Source organism: Protopterus annectens, chromosome 10.part0 (genome assembly GCF_019279795.1).
Source record: "Protopterus annectens isolate FY-2018-M chromosome 10.part0, PAN1.0, whole genome shotgun sequence".
NCBI classification, from domain to species: domain Eukaryota; kingdom Metazoa; phylum Chordata; order Ceratodontiformes; family Protopteridae; genus Protopterus; species Protopterus annectens.
In genome coordinates this window covers 1163859152-1163876736 of record NC_056744.1, presented here as the reverse complement: position 1 = coordinate 1163876736, position 17585 = coordinate 1163859152, and the positions used below count along the sequence as shown (strand labels likewise).

The 17585-nt window shown below is 42.2% G+C and overlaps 1 protein-coding gene across 1 annotated transcript in view; it reads right to left on the bottom strand.

Annotated features, from left to right (window-relative positions):
- RAD54L (RAD54 like) overlaps nucleotides 1–17585 on the bottom strand; it is a 652988-nt gene that overhangs the window by 99512 nt on the left and 535891 nt on the right. The window contains exon 17 of the mRNA XM_044085902.1: nucleotides 15804–15967. Within this exon, the coding sequence (XP_043941837.1) occupies nucleotides 15804–15967 (164 nt within the window). The remainder of the gene's footprint in view (nucleotides 1–15803; nucleotides 15968–17585) is intronic.

Here is a 17585-nt window from a genome sequence, read left to right as displayed (position 1 = left end):
TCATGTCAAACATCAGTAAGGCCATAATAATAATAATTAAAACTAAGGGCATTCCCTGGAGCCAAAAGCTGCACAGTATGCTAAAAGGCTACAGAATACCAGTGCATCTCACTACTTGAGCTACACCTACGAGTGTACAGCTTAAACGCACATTCAGGAATAAAATCCCAAAAAGACAGACAAACTGAAGAATGCACATATGAGGAGAAAGACCAAAGGACATTGCTTCTACTAAGGACAGAACATACTAGTGAAGAATGAAGAGCAATAGTGACACTATATTTAAATCAGACCCATACAGTACAGAAAACAATAAGCAGCTTTGAACACGACAACTAACTGAAAACATTGTCTTGGACTCGCAGACAACTGTGGAGTGCTAATATTGGAGCAGCTCACTGCACAAAGTACTGAAGAGCTAGTCAGAAATGTATCAGTCAGGAGACAGCATCTGCATGCCAAGTTAAGGACCTCATAAGAAATTAGAGGTGCAGTCGTAACATGAAGAACAGTACTATGGCAGCATATGGCATGAACAGGATAAAGCAGGGCAGATGGACAACAGGAATAATGTAACAGCTAACCCACACACGTACAGGAGGTGCTCAGTGCTGCTGCATACAATGCAGTGACCAACGGTTGCACTCAGCAGCAGACAGTCACAAAAAGGCAGCACAGGTCAGAACTGTTGCCAAAAGACATACCAATGTAGCTGTGCACAGCAATGTGGCAACTCAGGTTACCATATCAATATAGAGGAAACTAGGCAGAAAAGAACAGCAAACTGGGATAAACACAGAAGGGTAACCCATTAGGCATGCATGTTGGGGAGAGAAAGAGATTTTTTGAGAAACAGAATGTCTTTTTTAGTTTTCTGAAAATAAATTTAGGTTGGGAAGGTACCAAGGGATGGCTGAGGTGAGGCAGAAGAGAAAGGCAGGTAGGAGGAGAAGAATGCCTGGGGTAATGTACACGCAAGAAAAACCGAGCCATCACTCACAGGGGTAAGACAATGTTATGGGCCAGTTGCTCTTTTAGATGCCCATTGAACAGGGCCTGCAAGTCACAAAGAAGGCACATCCTGGTGTCAAAGTGGGTATCCCGCACATTGGCAGCAAATAAATTACCATTTTGTATACTTACCATAAATGTAGATGTTCACGTGTATTCACTGTTACAGTTCTGACTAGTGGGATTTCCCTCCATAGAAGCCCTTGGCTGACTCGACTAACAGAGAAAAATCTCCCTCTCCCAACAGCATGTGGACACCCTGACCGACGTCAGCATGCTCAGGTACAAGGGAATTCAGCTGACGTCATGATCTCAGTTTTTTCTTGCCCCCTGAAAATAGGGGCCCTGTCAAGGGTCTGATACTGAACCTAAGAAAGGAAAGGGGCAAGAGAAAGGAGCCCCTGACTTCAGAAGAAGCTTGTTCAAGCCCCTACCCTTTAGGCTGGGGGGAATAGGGAGGGAGGGAAAGGATACTGCAACAGTGAATACACTTAAACATTTACATTTATGGTAAGTATACACAACAGTACTATGTTCTTTGTGCATTCACTGTTGCAGTCCTGACTATTGGGATGATTCCCAAAGCTGAGAAGAAGGGTGGATAGTAGATTAAGGAGAGAAGAGGATGGCAGTAACAAATCCTACTCTGGACATGGTGAAGGCTGATAAATGGTAATGTTTGGTAAACGTATGCACTAAAGAACAGGTAGCAGCTTCCAGGATATCTTTGGTGTATACCTGTTTTAGGAAGGCAGTAGAGACAGCAGGTGCCCTGAGTGTGTCCTGATAGCATCAGGTGGCTTCTTACCAAGATGGCTGTAGCAAAAGGCAATACAGTAAGAGATCTACTTAGAGATGGTCTGCTTGGAAACGGGTTTCCCTTCAAAACTGGTGGCAAAGGCCACAAACAGCAGATTTGATTTTCTCAAAGTGTTTGTTCTGCCAAGATTATAACAGATCTGCCTATGCACGTTCAAGGAATGAAAATCTCCTTCTCCTGGGTTATGTGGTTTGCGGAAGATGATAGGCAGATGTGTAGCTTGATTTAAGGAAACGTCTGTCACCACCTTGAGTATAAAGGAGGTGTTAGTTCTGAGAGGGACTCTTTCTGGGTGGAAAATGAAGAAAGGTTCCATTGCCATGAGTGCCTGCAGTTCAGAAACCCTTTATAGCAGAAGTGATGGCTAATAAGAAGGCAGTCTCCCATGTCAAGAATTTTAAGGCAGTCTCCCATGTCAAGAATTTTAAGTCAGTAGAGGTAGCTGGTTGGATTGGTGAAAGAGTCAAGTTTCTCCACAACAAAAATAAGGTTCCAGGGTGCGGCCTGTGGACTTCTGGATGGCCTGACATGAATCACCCCTTTAAAAAAACTGTTTCATAAGGGGGTGAGAGAAGATAGGAGGTTGGGCAGGAATGTGAGCTGAAATGTCCAAGGCATGAATCTTTATGGAGGAGTAGGACAGTCCTTTGTCAAACAGACTGACCAGATAAGCCAGGATGACAGAGATCTTGGCTAGATGAGGATTCCGATCATGTTGCCACATCAAAGGGAGAATATTTTCCATTTAGCAGAGTATAATTTCCTAGTGCTAGGCATTCCAGCCTCTTTCAGAATATCTGTTTGTCTAGGATAGTATCTCTCCAAGATGTTAGGGTACTCTCCATGCTGATAATTTGAGGGTTCACAAGTTGGGGTGCAAAATCTTTCCCTTGTCCTGTGTCAGAAGGTCTGTGGCAGCTGCCATGATTTTGTACTGGTTAAGCTGAGTAGTAAAAGGTACCAGTGCTGGCTGGGCCAGTCTGGTGTTATTAGTGTTACTCTTGGTCCTTCTTCCCTCATTTTAGGAGCACCCTGGGGAGCACAGCAATCGTAGGGAAGGCATAGATGAAGAGGCCTTTCCACGGCAAGGAGAAAGCATCTGTCTTCCAGGATGACTTAATTTTGTCCTGGAGGAAAACTTTTATAACGGAATATTCTCCCTGGTGGCGAAAAGGTCTACTTGAGGAACTTCCCATTTTTTGGCTATACTAAGAAAAGTTTCCTGTTACAGTTGCCACTTATGGGGGTCTGACAGACTTCTGCTGAGATGGTTTGCTAGTTGGTTGTGCAGTCTCCCAAACATCCACTGCTAGGTGGCAGAGAGGATGAAAGTGAATTCCCCTCTGCTTATGTACCACATGACTGTGGTATTGTCTGTTTTCACTACCAGCACCCCTGTTTTTCATTTCTCTCTCAAGGCTACTAGTCCTTTCTGGACTGCCGTAAGTTCCTTTAAATTTATGTGTTTGTCTTTGAGCTTGTGGTCCCACTTCCCTTGGGTCTGGAAGTGGTTGAAATGTGCTCTCCCTGGCTACTTCTTGGGGGGGTGAATCTAAAGGGGAGTCCTGAATTGAGGAGGCAAGTTCAGGCCCACCATGCAAACACCTCCTTGAGGCAAGGAATTAGCTTGATCTTGGCTGAGAATGATTGTGCATACTGGTACCACACATTGTGAGGTACCACTGGCGTTTCCTCATGTGTAACCTGGCAGGAGATCATGAAGATGCAAGAAGTACAAAGTCAGGGAAAAGACCTTATCCAGAGGCAAAAAAGCCTTTTGGAGGGCAGAATCCAGTAGGGCCCCCAGGAACACAATCCTGGTTGAGGGGTCTATATGGAATTTCCAATGACTTAAGGTGAACCCCAGGGAGGTTAAGAGATTATGGGTGAACATCAAGTCTGAGTTGAGCTTTGTCAGGCTTGTAGCCTGGATAAGGCAATTGTCCAGAGAGGGGTAAATTTGTACCCCCTTTGTTCTGCAGAAGGCAATTAGAGAGGGTAAGCACGTTGTGAAAACCATGGGAGCAGCAGACATGCCAAAGGGTAGAGCACAAAACTGATAGTGCCTGGTATCTGCTTTGAAGCATAAGATGCTCGTGTGTGATTCCTCCATGGGAATATATAGGTATGTGTCTTTTAGATCTAGGGTAACCATGAATGCCTTTGGAGAGATCATGAGCAAAAGTTTTTGAAGGGTCAATATCTTGAATTTTGGAACCAGTAGGAAATGGTTGAGGGCAGACAGGTCCAATATAGGCCACCATGTGCCTTCCTTCCTGGGAACTAGGAAGGGTCTGGAATAGAAACCCCTTCCTTTTTGGTGTTCTGGGACCTTTTCCACTGAGGCCTGGGCACATAGCATCTGTATTTGGAACAGAGCCTCTGTCCTTTGGTTTGGGGGACTGTCTGGGAAGCTGAGGGTTTCAAAGGCTGCATGAATATGAGTTTGTAACCCCCCTGATATAATGTTTAGTACCCACTGGCCTGAAGTAATGAGGGACCAATTCCTTTGGAATAATGCTAGCCTTCCTCCTAGTCTGGGAGAGGGAGGGAGGGGAACTACCATGGATGAGTCATGGTTGTTCCCTATCAGGGGCCTGTGGTCTAGAACTCCCTGGTCTAGAAGTTTCTGAATGCTACTGCCTGGGTGTTTGGTGCTGTTTCTGTCTCCTTTCCATACATGGCTTTCTTTGCCTAGCTTTAGATTGGGAAGGAAAGGACCAATGTTTAGAAGGGTAGTTTTGACTGAAACATGGGGGTTGCACCTGCAGAACGTTTTTAACAGTCTGCACAGACTTGGCCTTGTCTTCCATCTTTTTGAGCACACCCTCTGCTTTGGGGCCAGAGAGAAAGCCCTTGTCCAAGGAGGCATTCAAGAGATTAGATTTATCATGCTCTGGGAGGGACTGTTCCCTCAACCAAGTGTGTCTTCTAATGATACAGTCTGTAGCTGCAGCCCTGCTGGCGGCTTCCATAGTATCATATCCACAGTGAAGGGAATGTTTTAGTAGCTGGGAGCTGGAATTGCAAAGGTCTAGTAATTCCTTAGGGAGACCACCATTCTCTAAAGTCATACGCTTCTCTTTCATCTGATCCAGTAAAGTTTCCTAGTATTTAATCATGTGGAACTGACAATTTAATGCCCCAAAGAAAATCTATCCAGGGCCCTACTTTCTTTATTTGTGGGCAGGGGGGTTTTGGAGGAGCTAGCTCTGTCTCCTTTGGGGCCGGGGGTCACAACCTCTGGGTCAGCTGTAGGATTCTTGAAGAGATGTTTATAAGAATCCAAAATCCTATTAAACCTGCCAGGTTTTCCTAGGGGCAGGAGGGAGGGAGTCTGGCTTCAAGGAAGAGTCCTGAAAGACTTCATCTACAGCCTCTAAAACAGGCAGAATGGTGAGGGGTTTATGTTCTGGAAGGTTGAGAATTTCCTTTATTCTTTTCTTGGACTGGGGTTAATCCTGGGCTTCCCCCTGAAATTGTTCCCTCAAGGCATGCACGGTTTCCCTGAAAGGTAAATCCTCAAAAGGGAAGCAGAAGTCAGGTTTTCCTCAGAGTCTGAGTCTTCAAAGGATGTCATGAAAGGGCCCTCTTCAAAAACAGAATCATCGTGGTCAGAATTCTCATCTGATTCTAACGGGTGAAAAAGAACTTCTGGAAGGGGATCCCTTTTTCTTTTTCCTGGGGAGGATTCATCTGGGGTTACCTGCCTCTAACAAGGGAGATAATGTCCTCAGCCAATCTTACAAAGTTTTATTTTTATTTTTTTATTTTACATTTGTTAACCGGGCTAGTCTAACTGGATATATTTCCATTTTCAGCAGAGGCCCGGGGAGAAAAGCTCCACATGTAGACAAGACAGATACAATAAACAAAACAATTCATAATAACAGATTAAAATAACAGATTAAAAAAAGTGGTAGGACTTTCACTCCAAGACAAGAATGATTAATCATATAAAGGTATAAACAACATGTTCAACATAATTTCATCTTTGGAACCATTTAGAGAAAGCATGAAACCAAGGAAAAGAGAGAACATTAATCGAAAGAAGGTGCAGATTTAAAGAGATATGTATTGCCAGAAAGAGAGAGACAAATAGCCATGAGGAGGAGAAAAACAAGAACATTTTAATCAGGCTTAGAGCAGGAACATATCCAGTGGTTTTTAAGGTGGACTCTTAGTTTTTGTTTAAACAGAGCAGTAGATGCAATTGAAGTAAGTTCGGGAGGAAGTTTATTCCAGTGTTTCCCAATGGCATTTGAGAAGAGGGAATCACCAGCAAGGTTATTAGATTTGGTTAAGGTAACTAGCAGTTTGCTAGAAGAGCGGAGTGAGTTCAGGTTTGAGTAGGGGCTTAAGAGGTTAGAAAGAGCAGGTGTATTAAGAGGTTGGTAAAAAGCTCTTTGGACAAACATAAGTTGGGATAGAAGCAACATGTTTGTCAGTTCAAGCCAGTTAAGTTGTTGCAGATTCAGACAATGGTGGGTTCTAAATTGCTTCCCAGTAACAAATCTAGCTATGTTATTGTAAGTGGTAGACAGTTTAGAGAGATTGTTTTTCTTGAGATTAGTGTAGATAGGTGAGGCATAGAGAAGTGTGGAAATAAGATGTGAGTGGGCAAGATTAACTTTAGCTGGGAAGGTTAAAAAAGTTTTGATTCTATATAGAGAGCCAAGTTTCCTGTTTACAGATTTAATGGTATTGTTGATATGAAAGTCGAAGGAGAGATTGTTATCAATCGTGACACCTAGCAATTTGGTAGTAGAGTCAGGTGATATAATGGTTCCATCATTCGACATGATAGTGAAGTCAAATGTAGGGGATCTGGTAGTAGGCTTAAAGAGTAGTAGTTTGGTCTTTTTTGCGTTTAGGAGTAGACAATGTTTTAGGAACCAGGTTTCGACTTTAGAAAATACAGCTTGAGTGTTAGTTTGAAGTTCGGAAATGGATCTAGCAGAGCAAATAAGTGTGGAGTCATCAGCATATTGAATGCAATTAGCCTGTGGAATGGCTAATTGTAAGTCATTTATAAAGAGGGAGAAAAGAAGAGGTCCAAGAATAGAGCCTTGGGGGACCCCAAGTGAAATAGGTAGAAGAGATGAGAGTTTGTTATCCCAGAGGACAGCCTGTTTCCTGTTGGTGAGATATGAACTGAACCAGTGGATAGCCTCAGGTCCTAAGGAAAGGGATTCAAGAATTTTTAATAGGAGGGAGTGGTTAACCATGTCGAAGGCTTTGGACAGGTCAATGAAGAGAGCAGAAGACAGGATATTATTGTTGCGATTATTGTTAATAATGTCTGTAAAGGAGAGCAGAGCAGTAGTTGTGCTATGATAGGGCCTGAAGCCATGTTGACAGTTTGTCAGAATGTTATTTTGTATTAGGTGATTCATTAACTGATGGTGGACACATTTTTCCATTATCTTTGCGAGTGGGGACAATAGGGCTATGGGCCTGTAGTTAGAATGTTCAAAGGAGTTTCCTCCTTTATGTAAAGGTATGATGTGAGAGATTTTCCATATATCAGGGATGGTTTCTTCATTTATGGTCCTATTAATGAGAATAGATATGGGATAAGCGATTTCAGAGGCTGCTTTTTGAAGGAATTCAGAAGGAAGCTGGTCAGCTGAGGGGGTACAAGGTTTAAGTTTGAGAATGCATCTCTGTATAAAGGTAGTGGAGATGGGTTGTATCCTAAAGGTCGGTAGTTTGGAGGATGCATGGTCATGGATGCTAGTATTGTCACTGGAGAGATGGGAGGCCAAGGAATTAATAGTATCAATGAAGAATGAGTTAAAAGCGTTGGCAGTATCAAGGGGAGAAATTCTATCAGACCCAGAAGGGGAGGGGGTGGTAGTCTGTCCAGGGTGAAGAAGCCTATTTAGGGTTGACCAGAATTTTTGAGGGTTATTGTGATTCACTTGCTGAAGATTGCTATAGTAGTTCCTTTTGTCAGAGAGGATTGCTTTTTTGGCACTGTTTCTCAGATGCCTGAAAGTCTGTTGGTCTATGGGAGATTTGCTAATTCGCCATTTTAACCAAGATTTGTTTCTAAGTGACATTTTTTGTCTAGTCTCTTTAGTTAGCCAGGGGGCTGGCTTAGCTTTAATTCTAATAGAACGTTTTGGTGCATGATTATCTAGAATAGTTAGGAATGTGGTGTTAAAGTAATTAACAGCTTCTTGAAGAGGAAGTATTTTTAGTGGGTTCCAGTTACAGGCCTTTAGTTCAGTTTTAAATTGGGTTGGGTTAAAGCATTTGAGGTTACGTAGGGTCCTAAATAAAGGAGAGCAGTTAGAGGCATTTTTTTGTCTTATAATATAGGTTAGGTTGTGGTCACTAATGTCATCAGGTAGCGTTCCAGACTGATATTTAACTAGAGGTTTGTTTACCAAAATCCAATCAAGAATACTTTCTTTGTTATTAGTTTTGTTAATCCTAGTAGTGGTGTTAATTGTTTGAGTGAAGCCATGGAGATTAATATGAGATGCTGGGTTGTTAGTGGATATTGAGGACCAGTCTAGGTTGAGGTCTCCTAGTATTATGGTTTCTTGTGGGTAGGTGGATGAGGCCCAACTGAGGATATTTTCTACGGTAGTAGAGTTATTTCCAGGAGGTAGATATATACAGATGATATAGATAGATTTTTTGAGGTTTAGTTGCAGCTTTGAGATAAGAAGTTCAGTTTTAGTAAATCCAAGGTTCTCATAGGGTACTAATGTTATTTTTAGTTCAGTTTTGAACAATAGTGCTACTCCTCCGCCTTTTTTACCATTGCGGTCGAGTCTCAAGATATTATAACCTGGTGGTATGATTTCAGTGTCTTTAGTAAAGGGTTTTAACCAGGTTTCAGTTAAACAAAGAATATCAAAGGAGTGGTGATCAAGAAGAGAGTGGAGTTGGGTGATTTTGTTATTGACGCTTTGGATATTAAGGTGTCCTATGAGTAGAGTATTTGTATGGGAGGTTGGTAATTGAAGAGAAGTGTTTAGAGAAGCAGGTGTAGCTTCAGCTGAAAAATTAGATGGACCTGGGTTGGGGTGGATGTCGCCATCTACCAAGGTAGAGTGGTTGTATTCCAAGTGAGATTTGTTAGGGAAGTTCAGTAAGTATTTTAGTTTCCTAATCAAGAGGTTCTGAATTTTTATGTGAGACAATCTGTGATATTTAGCTAAGAGGTAACAAGAGGTAGATGTAATGTTTAATTGAGTAAAGTTTAGGCTTTTATAATTTGAGGTTGTGTGTTTAGGAGAGTAGTTGAAGTGGAAATTGAGTTTAGTTTCATAGGAGGTTAAGAAATAGGGCATAGTGAGAGAAAAGGAAGTAATAAGTAGGAGTATTAGTATTTTTAGAGTATTGTCTTTTACAGAGATCATGGAAGTAGGATTGTGGATGTCTGTAGACATGTTGAGGTCTGAAAAAGAGGAATAGACTAAAAGACTTTGGTAAGAGTATAGTTTAAGGATGTGTAGCTAGATGGAAGAGACAAGATAAGAATATACCTTTAAGTATAGTCAGGTGATAGGAGAGGTGATTGAGGAAGGTATAGTTGAGAGGAAGTTGTAGATGAGGTATGAGCCAGTGATAGGTGAAGTTATAGAGGGGGTGTGGTGTAAGGGGTATAAAGCTAAGGACATGTGGGGTGGGTGGGATAAGGGGGTAGGGAGGGGAGCGAAGCGGGGCAGAAACAGTTAGAGAGGAGAGCAGAAAACAATCAGCTAAGCAGGGAAGTTAACACCACGAGTTGCCTAAACTACGCAGTGTAAAAAGCAAGAAAGGGAAAGTTAGTTAAGGAACCTGAGAGGGTTCAGGCAGTATACAAGTAAATTTAACAGGTGCAGGTATAAGTGGGAAAAAAGTATAGCTTAGGTGAAAAAAACATGAAAGGGTACAGTGAGAATACAAGGAGACAGTAGGTGCAAGGTATAGGGAAGTAATATATACAGTTTGCAGAGGGACACAGGGAGGAAGAAGTAGAAAATAAGCAGGAAATTAATATGTAAGATCCAGTCGTAAGTGAACTAAAAGTAGGAGAAACAGAGAAAAGGAGTGCAGCAGCCAGAAAGAGGTAATTGAGAGATAAAGAGGAGACAGAAGAGGCAAGGCAAGCAGGATGTCTCAGTTTTGGGAAGACTAGCAGGGACAGGTGAGTAGTAAGAAATAAATATTAGGGGATATGGCGACTAAATAGTATGCAGGTGAGTAAGGGATAGGGGCAGCTTTAGCTTGTACTGCGTGTGTGCCGCTCACAAGAGGATACGAACACCAAGTAAATTAAACAAAAAATGGACATACAGCCAATGCAGGTGAGAAAAGGAATTTAACAGCCTTTACTCAAGAGGCGATAGGGGTGCTTCCTGGGTGCCAGTACAGATAGCCAGCTTCGTAGCTTCAGGGAAACCGGGAGAGATAAGCCAGCAGGGAAGGGACAACCCGATGAGGAGCACTAGGCTTTAATGCTGGAATACAAAGAAAAAATAACAATAATTGAAAGAGCAGCTGTGGTTAGAAAAATAGAATGTAAGGAGAGGTACCAAAGTATACGAAATACAGGTAACAGGTTAAAAAACAATATTTGCAATTCCCAGTATCAGTTATTCAGGCAATATTCAAAGCTAGCAGCAGTAGGTATAATACATTTGTACATAGAACTATGTATGAGATACATTCAGCAGGAGGTAGATTCAGTAATAGTGTACAATAGTAGGGTGCTAAACAGTTGTTAGTGGAAGGTTCCTTCTCTTTCTAAGCAAAAGGTATTTAATACATACAGGTCTAGTAACAATGCAGTGTATTTCCAATCAGTAGAGTAGGAGTTAACGCTTTCCACACTATGCTGGGCACTAACTACAAGGGAAGCGTTTGTTTGTATCTATACTATTAAAAAAGGAAACCTCTCGACGAGGTTAATCCCTTGCCCCTTGGTAATCCTTGTGCTGTACACACTATATTGGGCTCTAACTACAAGAGCAGCGTTTGTATGTAACTGTACTATTACAATAGGAAACCTCTCAACAAGGTTAATCTCAGGCCCTTTGTAAACCTTGTCCTGCTGATAAGCCTGTGAGTGGGAGCCGGTAAGCCTAGGCTGGGCTGAGAGGAAGCCATTTTCTTAGAAGCAGCTCTCAGTTTAGGCCTGGTGACATCTGAAGCATGGATGCCCATCTCCCTTGGTAGACTGATAGTTGCCATGGCCTGGTGTCATTGAGTCATCGGCAATACTGTGGTCATCAGAAGCAGAGACTTGTAAAGCAGTCCTGGACCCAAGAACCGACGAACTGAGTCCTGAGCAGATGCTGAGGCACCCAACGGCATAATGGACTCTGAACAGGTGTTGACAGAGGCTTGCACCACCAGCTTGGTCGCAGAAGGGGGGGGGGTGAAAGTGTCTCACCTTCGTCAGTGATAATAAGCCAGGGAGGACTGGCTGACTGTAAGTAGTCGTTGTCCGAGGTCCTATGTCTGGGGCATTTTTCCTTCTTCCTTTTATGCTTAGGAAATTTGGCTAAGAATTGATTTGTGGATGCCATAACATGCAGACAACCTGACATTAGCTGATGTGCCTAACTAAAATCACGGCCCTAAGTGAGCCATTTCTGAGACATATAAATGAAGGAACTTTGCAGCCTAACTTATTTTGAATGCTGACTGTTGTGGTCCTGCATGATGGGAGCTATACTTGGAATTGCAGCAGTTCCCATACCCAGCCAGTCAATTTCCTAAAGGTTCTGGGTTATCTCCATTGTCTGGAATGAGCAATACATGAAAAGTGTGTACTTCCATGTTATTAGAGACAATCTTATGATATAAGAAGAATATAAACTTTCCTTTTTTATGTTCACCTCTGAGACTGCAGTTATGGAACAGCAATGTCAGAGATACCACCAGGAAATCATCCAAAACAGCCAAAGCAATAAGAAGAGCAACTGGCAGCCAATCAACCAAGCACGGGAGTAAGTGGAAAAACTTTTGTTAGGCTTTAGCCATCATGGTCAACAGCTAGGGAAACTCCCTGAATACAGATGAATGTCCATATGAAATAACTTTGCACTGAAAGCAGTGTTCTCCCACAGTAAAATGAAGAAGGCTGGATCCCAGTGAATGATGTGTCAGAAGTAAAATCCATCCTCATCCAGTAACACAATCCAAATGTCCCATGACAATAGGGGTATGATCCCCCATCCATAGAACCACTATTTCAAATATGAGGTACAGGATGTGCTTGCTGAAGTCATTGTGGTCAAGAATACAATGGAAACCTTCCATGCTCTTCAAAACAAGGAAAATGTGGGAGTAGAACCCTATGGCCTTGTCCCAGAGGTGAATGAATCTTTAGGGCTGCTTTAAGAAGTACAGTTTTGGTCTATTAAAAGTCTTTTGCAGGGCAGCCTGGTCTCTGAGCACAGCCCTTACTTAGAGAAAACCTAACCATTCTAATGCATGTTCATGCTATGAATAAGCCTACAAAAACCCAGTGGTCTTTGGTGACTACTTTCCAAGTTGTATAAAACTTTTTAAAATGTTTCTGTTTTCTTCTGATTATTCAGCTTACCTTTCTGCGCACTCTGCCAATCCACTGGTTCCCTGAATGAGAGGCCTACAGCCCATTCATTCTGCAGAGGTAAGGATAAGTGTTAATGGGAGTGATGCAGTCATTCTGAAGAGGATCTGGGTTGTTCTTTGCAGTCCTGACTGTTCACACATACTCGTTGGCATCCAAGGGGTTGGTGTACAGTGGGCCTTTGTGCAGCACACCATGTCACCAGGTAACATGATCAGAGAGCCCCTGTTCTCTTGTAGACAAGAATCTCCATGTTATCCCCAGTTTCTATCTGGAATTCTACTGCAGAATGTGTGCTCATGAGGACATGTTCCTCCCCTCCCTCCAAAGTACTGTAAGCAAGGTTAAGCCTTGCCAGTCCTTTTCACCCACCATCAGATCCAATAGGCACCCAAACTGTTAGCTGAACTAACATTGTCTGGGTGGTAGTCAGGCAGCTAAGCTGCAGAACACTTGAAGAACCACCCCTTTAACAGTCAGGTCCAGGAAGCAGTCAGGACTGTGATAGATGGGCTGGTGATATTGTCCTCTTTGATGACTTGGCTGGCACCTGAGGAGCAAAGGTGTGAAACATCTGACTGTCTTATTTGGTCTACAAGGGTACATGGCACTGAAATGGGCTCACGGGGGTCCTCCACAGTGCAGAAGGCCTGCTTTTCCTTCAAGAGTTCATCCATCATGCCCTGTGAAGGCTGGCAGAACAAAATTATGCCCTTTGAAAAAAGTGTGCAGGATGAACATCCTGAGCTCCTCTTTACAGAAGGATATCCTCAGCCAGGTCATCCTACTCAGGCATATATCTTATCCTGCCATCTTAGCACTAGAGTAAGCACGGTCAGAACTATAGCAGCTGCCTTAGAAGCCCATTTTGGAGACCTTATAAACAGTTTGGAGCATTTCCTCTGTGAATTTAAACTCAAGATGGAAGAATACTTTTCCAGTGTTAATCCACCTGACGTATTGAAATTTAGATGGCTGATACAAAGAGTCGATGGCCCTAAGCCATAACACGGCAGTGAAGAACATCTCTTGCCCATTCGGTCCAAGGTTTTAGGCTCATTGTGTGGTACTATGTGTCTCTCATTGCAGGAGTCCGGAACTTCTGTAACGGACTAAGAAGATCACATAATAGTCAGTTTGAGGACACTTGTTCTAGATCACACTCCACTTAGTGGGATGCACAGAGAGCACTTGCGTTCTTGAAAGCTGTATGGGCAAGTCTGTGGTGCTTTTTAAAGTAGCATGAACGGCATCCTGTAAAACTGACTCCATGGTTTGGGGGGATGCTCTATTGCTCTTTTTGTGATCTACCCCCCCCCCCCAAGTACTAATAAAGCATTTCTAAGGGGAAGGATCAGAGCCACAGTCTACGATGAACACAATAAGCTCCAAGGTGTTACAAAACAAGGGATCCATAGCAGAGATAATTGCCTTTGTATCCTCAGACTCCTAATGTGAAGCTCTTAAAACCACAACAGCTTGGAAATATCGTACATGGCTAACCTGCACAGAGTAAGATGTATAAATGTTTGACATCAAATGCTGGGTGAAGAGGGTGCTAGCTCTGGCAACTGTGGCTGCCAGTTGATGCAAGGGGACATGAATGGTTTCCACTGGTTCCAGTGATGGTTTTAAGCCACACTATTTATTATATTATCATACACCTGCTTGGGCAGGTCCAAACATCTACATGATCTTAAAGACCTGAACATGACCCCTAGCATAGAAGGACTTGGCATAGCCTATCTACAACAGCCATTAAATCCTTTTAGGTTCACAAGGAGAGCTGGGGAGGAGTGTCTTCAGCCTAGAATACAATCTCCAATCCATGGCCAAAGAACTCAAGGACCAATCCCTGAGTTCATGTGGGTCACTTGCATGCTCCAGAGGATTGATCAGGGGGACTAGCATGCTCCAGAGGATTGATCAGGGGGAAGGACAAAGCCTACATCCCAGGAGACAGCACTGAAGGTGTGAACTTGCTGGTGCTCCTCTTCTGGATCCCTCAAGCCTAAGCCTTTTATAAATGAAGAATGAACTCATCATGTGCAGTGACCAGAGAATTATCTGTGAAATGGACTTACACCAAAAGTGCTTGATTGTGGCTTTTTCTCCATTTCTCCAGCCTTATGATAGTGCACTTGCAAAGTCCTTGGGACTGTGCATGTGGGACTCATTTCTAATACCTGTGGGATTAGCTATCATCCTTGTAAAGATGAAGGCCTAGATTTTTATCACCCTCCAAAGTGTGAGGATGACTTTGATGATGGGAACAGGGAACTATTCTAGGGGGGTGGCGAAAGCCAACATTTTCTGGCTAGGCTTATAAATGCCCTTGGGCAGACAGCTTCGTACTTACCTATGAACCTATGAAATGCTGGCACTTAGGACAGTACTTTACATCATGTCCCTCTCCTAGGCAGTAGACACTACCAGAGTGGGTCTTCACTTACTTGGAAGCCACAGTTTTATTTCCTCATGCACTTAATGTATATACTTACCTGCTGAACTAAGTTAAGACTTAGATGGGAACTATACATGTTGCTGAAAAGAAATGGTAGAGTCGGGCATTAGGCATGCTCTTTTAGTGCAATACATGTTGTCAAGGCATGAACCCACAAGAGTGGCAGTATTCTAGAAGAAAAAGGCCAGACTGTAATGGAAGGCAGAAGGAGCCCAATGGTAGTGCCACCAAAGAGGGTCATCAATTATGTACTGTAAGAATCCATCATTAATTAAAATCACTAACATGTACTAAGACTCATAACAGTCTTTGCACATTTTTCGAAACATTTCTGCACATCTCTGCCAGGCTACAGAACTTGCTAGCAGATATCTCAGTGTCACCAAGAAGACTGCTGGAAATCTTTGAATGTAGCTTATTTAATTCCTCAAAGGACATGCATAGTCGTCCATAAGCTGGATCTGTTTCTCGATGTCTTTGGAAGTAGTTTTTAAAACTGTGATACTTAATAATCCCTGTAAGTTATTTCACCTAGCTTTGACACACACACACACAGACACACAGACACACAGACACACACACACACACACACACACACACACACACACACACACACACACACACACACACACACACACACACACACACCAAAACTAAAATTTCCTGCTATTTTATCCAATAATGTGCTGAAACACCAAAACCAAAGAATAATTGAACTTGGGTGAGATACTAAATTAAGGTATTGTCTTCCTGTAATGGTTGCAACTGAGGAGGAATTTAAAGATCCAGTGACACTTGCCGGTGAAGACAAGGGGCTTTCCTGGCATCCTGGTCAAATTTACCTTATCAGGGTCTTCTCTTGCAAAACAGCTGCATGCACATTAAGACTCTCTCAGTTAACAAAAATGCATAAATATAAATATGATTACTATACATGGACATACTTATCATGTGTGTCACTAGAAGTGGTTTCATTCAGAGTGAAGAGTTCTTTCAGCTCCCCAACAGAAAAGTGTCTTTCTACATCCTCTTCTTCATCTACTACACAGCTGCTCAAAGCCTTCTTATGGGTTTGCCTCTGGATGATCTTTTCTTCTATTGTTCCAGTCTGTAGAAAATCAGAACACATTTATGTTAAGACGCACATACTGAACTTGGTAACCTACTATGGCACAGAATAAAGCAATTCCATGTTTTTACAGTAAATGATCCATCCAAAATGTGCTTAAGATATTTTTACAGACTAAGTTTTCCTATCATAAGAACCAATTAAAGTAGAATGCATAACAGAATAAGTGCAATTCACGGTCAATGCTGGCTAATGCAATGAGCTCAAAAGCCTAAAGACCTGTGTTTAAATCTGTTATTCCCTATCTGGACATCAGTTTTGATTAACTCACTTAACTGTCTTGTGCTTCTAGCTCATGGCCATAGAGATCATTTATCATGTATTAGGTCATAAAATTACATGGAGTATTTTCTTTCCATGACTAATTACACAGATGTATATAACTGGTACTTTGTATGGGATTAATTCCAATGAAAATACTGTTTTCACTGTAAAGAATTACTTACCTATTTTACTTACAATACTTACAATATTGTTTATTACTACCTATAAAGGGTCTTGTGCCTGCAGCCATGTTCATGGCTGGAAAGGGTTTTGTACATATATAAAGTTAAGAATCAGACAAATAAATATACTTCAGATGGCTGTAATACAGTTTAGGCAATGGGTAAAATGTACATTGTCACCCTGACTGGAGAACGAATGTTCTCCAATAGGTGTTAATGTACAAGTAAATCATCATTGTGACGCCCGTGCACTGACCCAGCAATCAAGGAGCCTCAATCCTCACCACTAACACCAGTGAGGGGCATCCACATTGGGAAGGATAGCAAATACACACACAGCAAAGTACAATTTCCCTTAAGAGCACACAGAGATCACAGCCAGTCTGGGGCTGGTTTCTCCCTTTCTCTCCAGATCCCCTATAAGTCTCCCCACTGGCACAGCTATAGGGTCCAGATCTCAGCTTAGTGGTCAAGCTACAACCTCCAGCACCCTCTCTGTCCAGCCAGTGCTTTGTGTCCCTGCCCAAGTAGCTGACACACACACTTTGAGATATGAGTTATATACAAACACACAGACACTCCTGGGGAATGCTAGAACATGTTCTCCAGCTATACCCCTTCTTCCCAGACTATACGGTAGTACCACTTGCCACCAGCCACTAATATCAGCTATTAATAAGGCCTTTTTCAAAGGGTGTCCAATTATTACTGTGTAATATTATTATCCAAATGGTAAGTCTGACAAACAGCAAGGCTTATTTGGAGTGGCTTGGACAGTATCACTATATACATGCAATGTACTCTAGAGCTTAAATTATCTCTACATAAAACAGCCACAGTTGAAAGGTTTAAAAATATTTAATAATAAATAATAAGAACACAAGATAATACTTCTTACTACACAGTGCTAGTCAAGAGTTCAGAGATCACAGAAAAATGCTTAAAATAATACAGTAGAAGAGTCCTGACATCAATACAGAAAACAGACTAAACTTCCTATTTCCTATCTATATTTAAGAGCAAACACAGTTCTAAAATAAACTTACATATAGAGCAAGGCAAGTGCTGGTGAGTGGTCAGTTCTGAAGACAAATGCAAAATGCTCTGATTCTCTCTCTCTCTCTCTCTGTCCTTAAATTGATAACACAGTA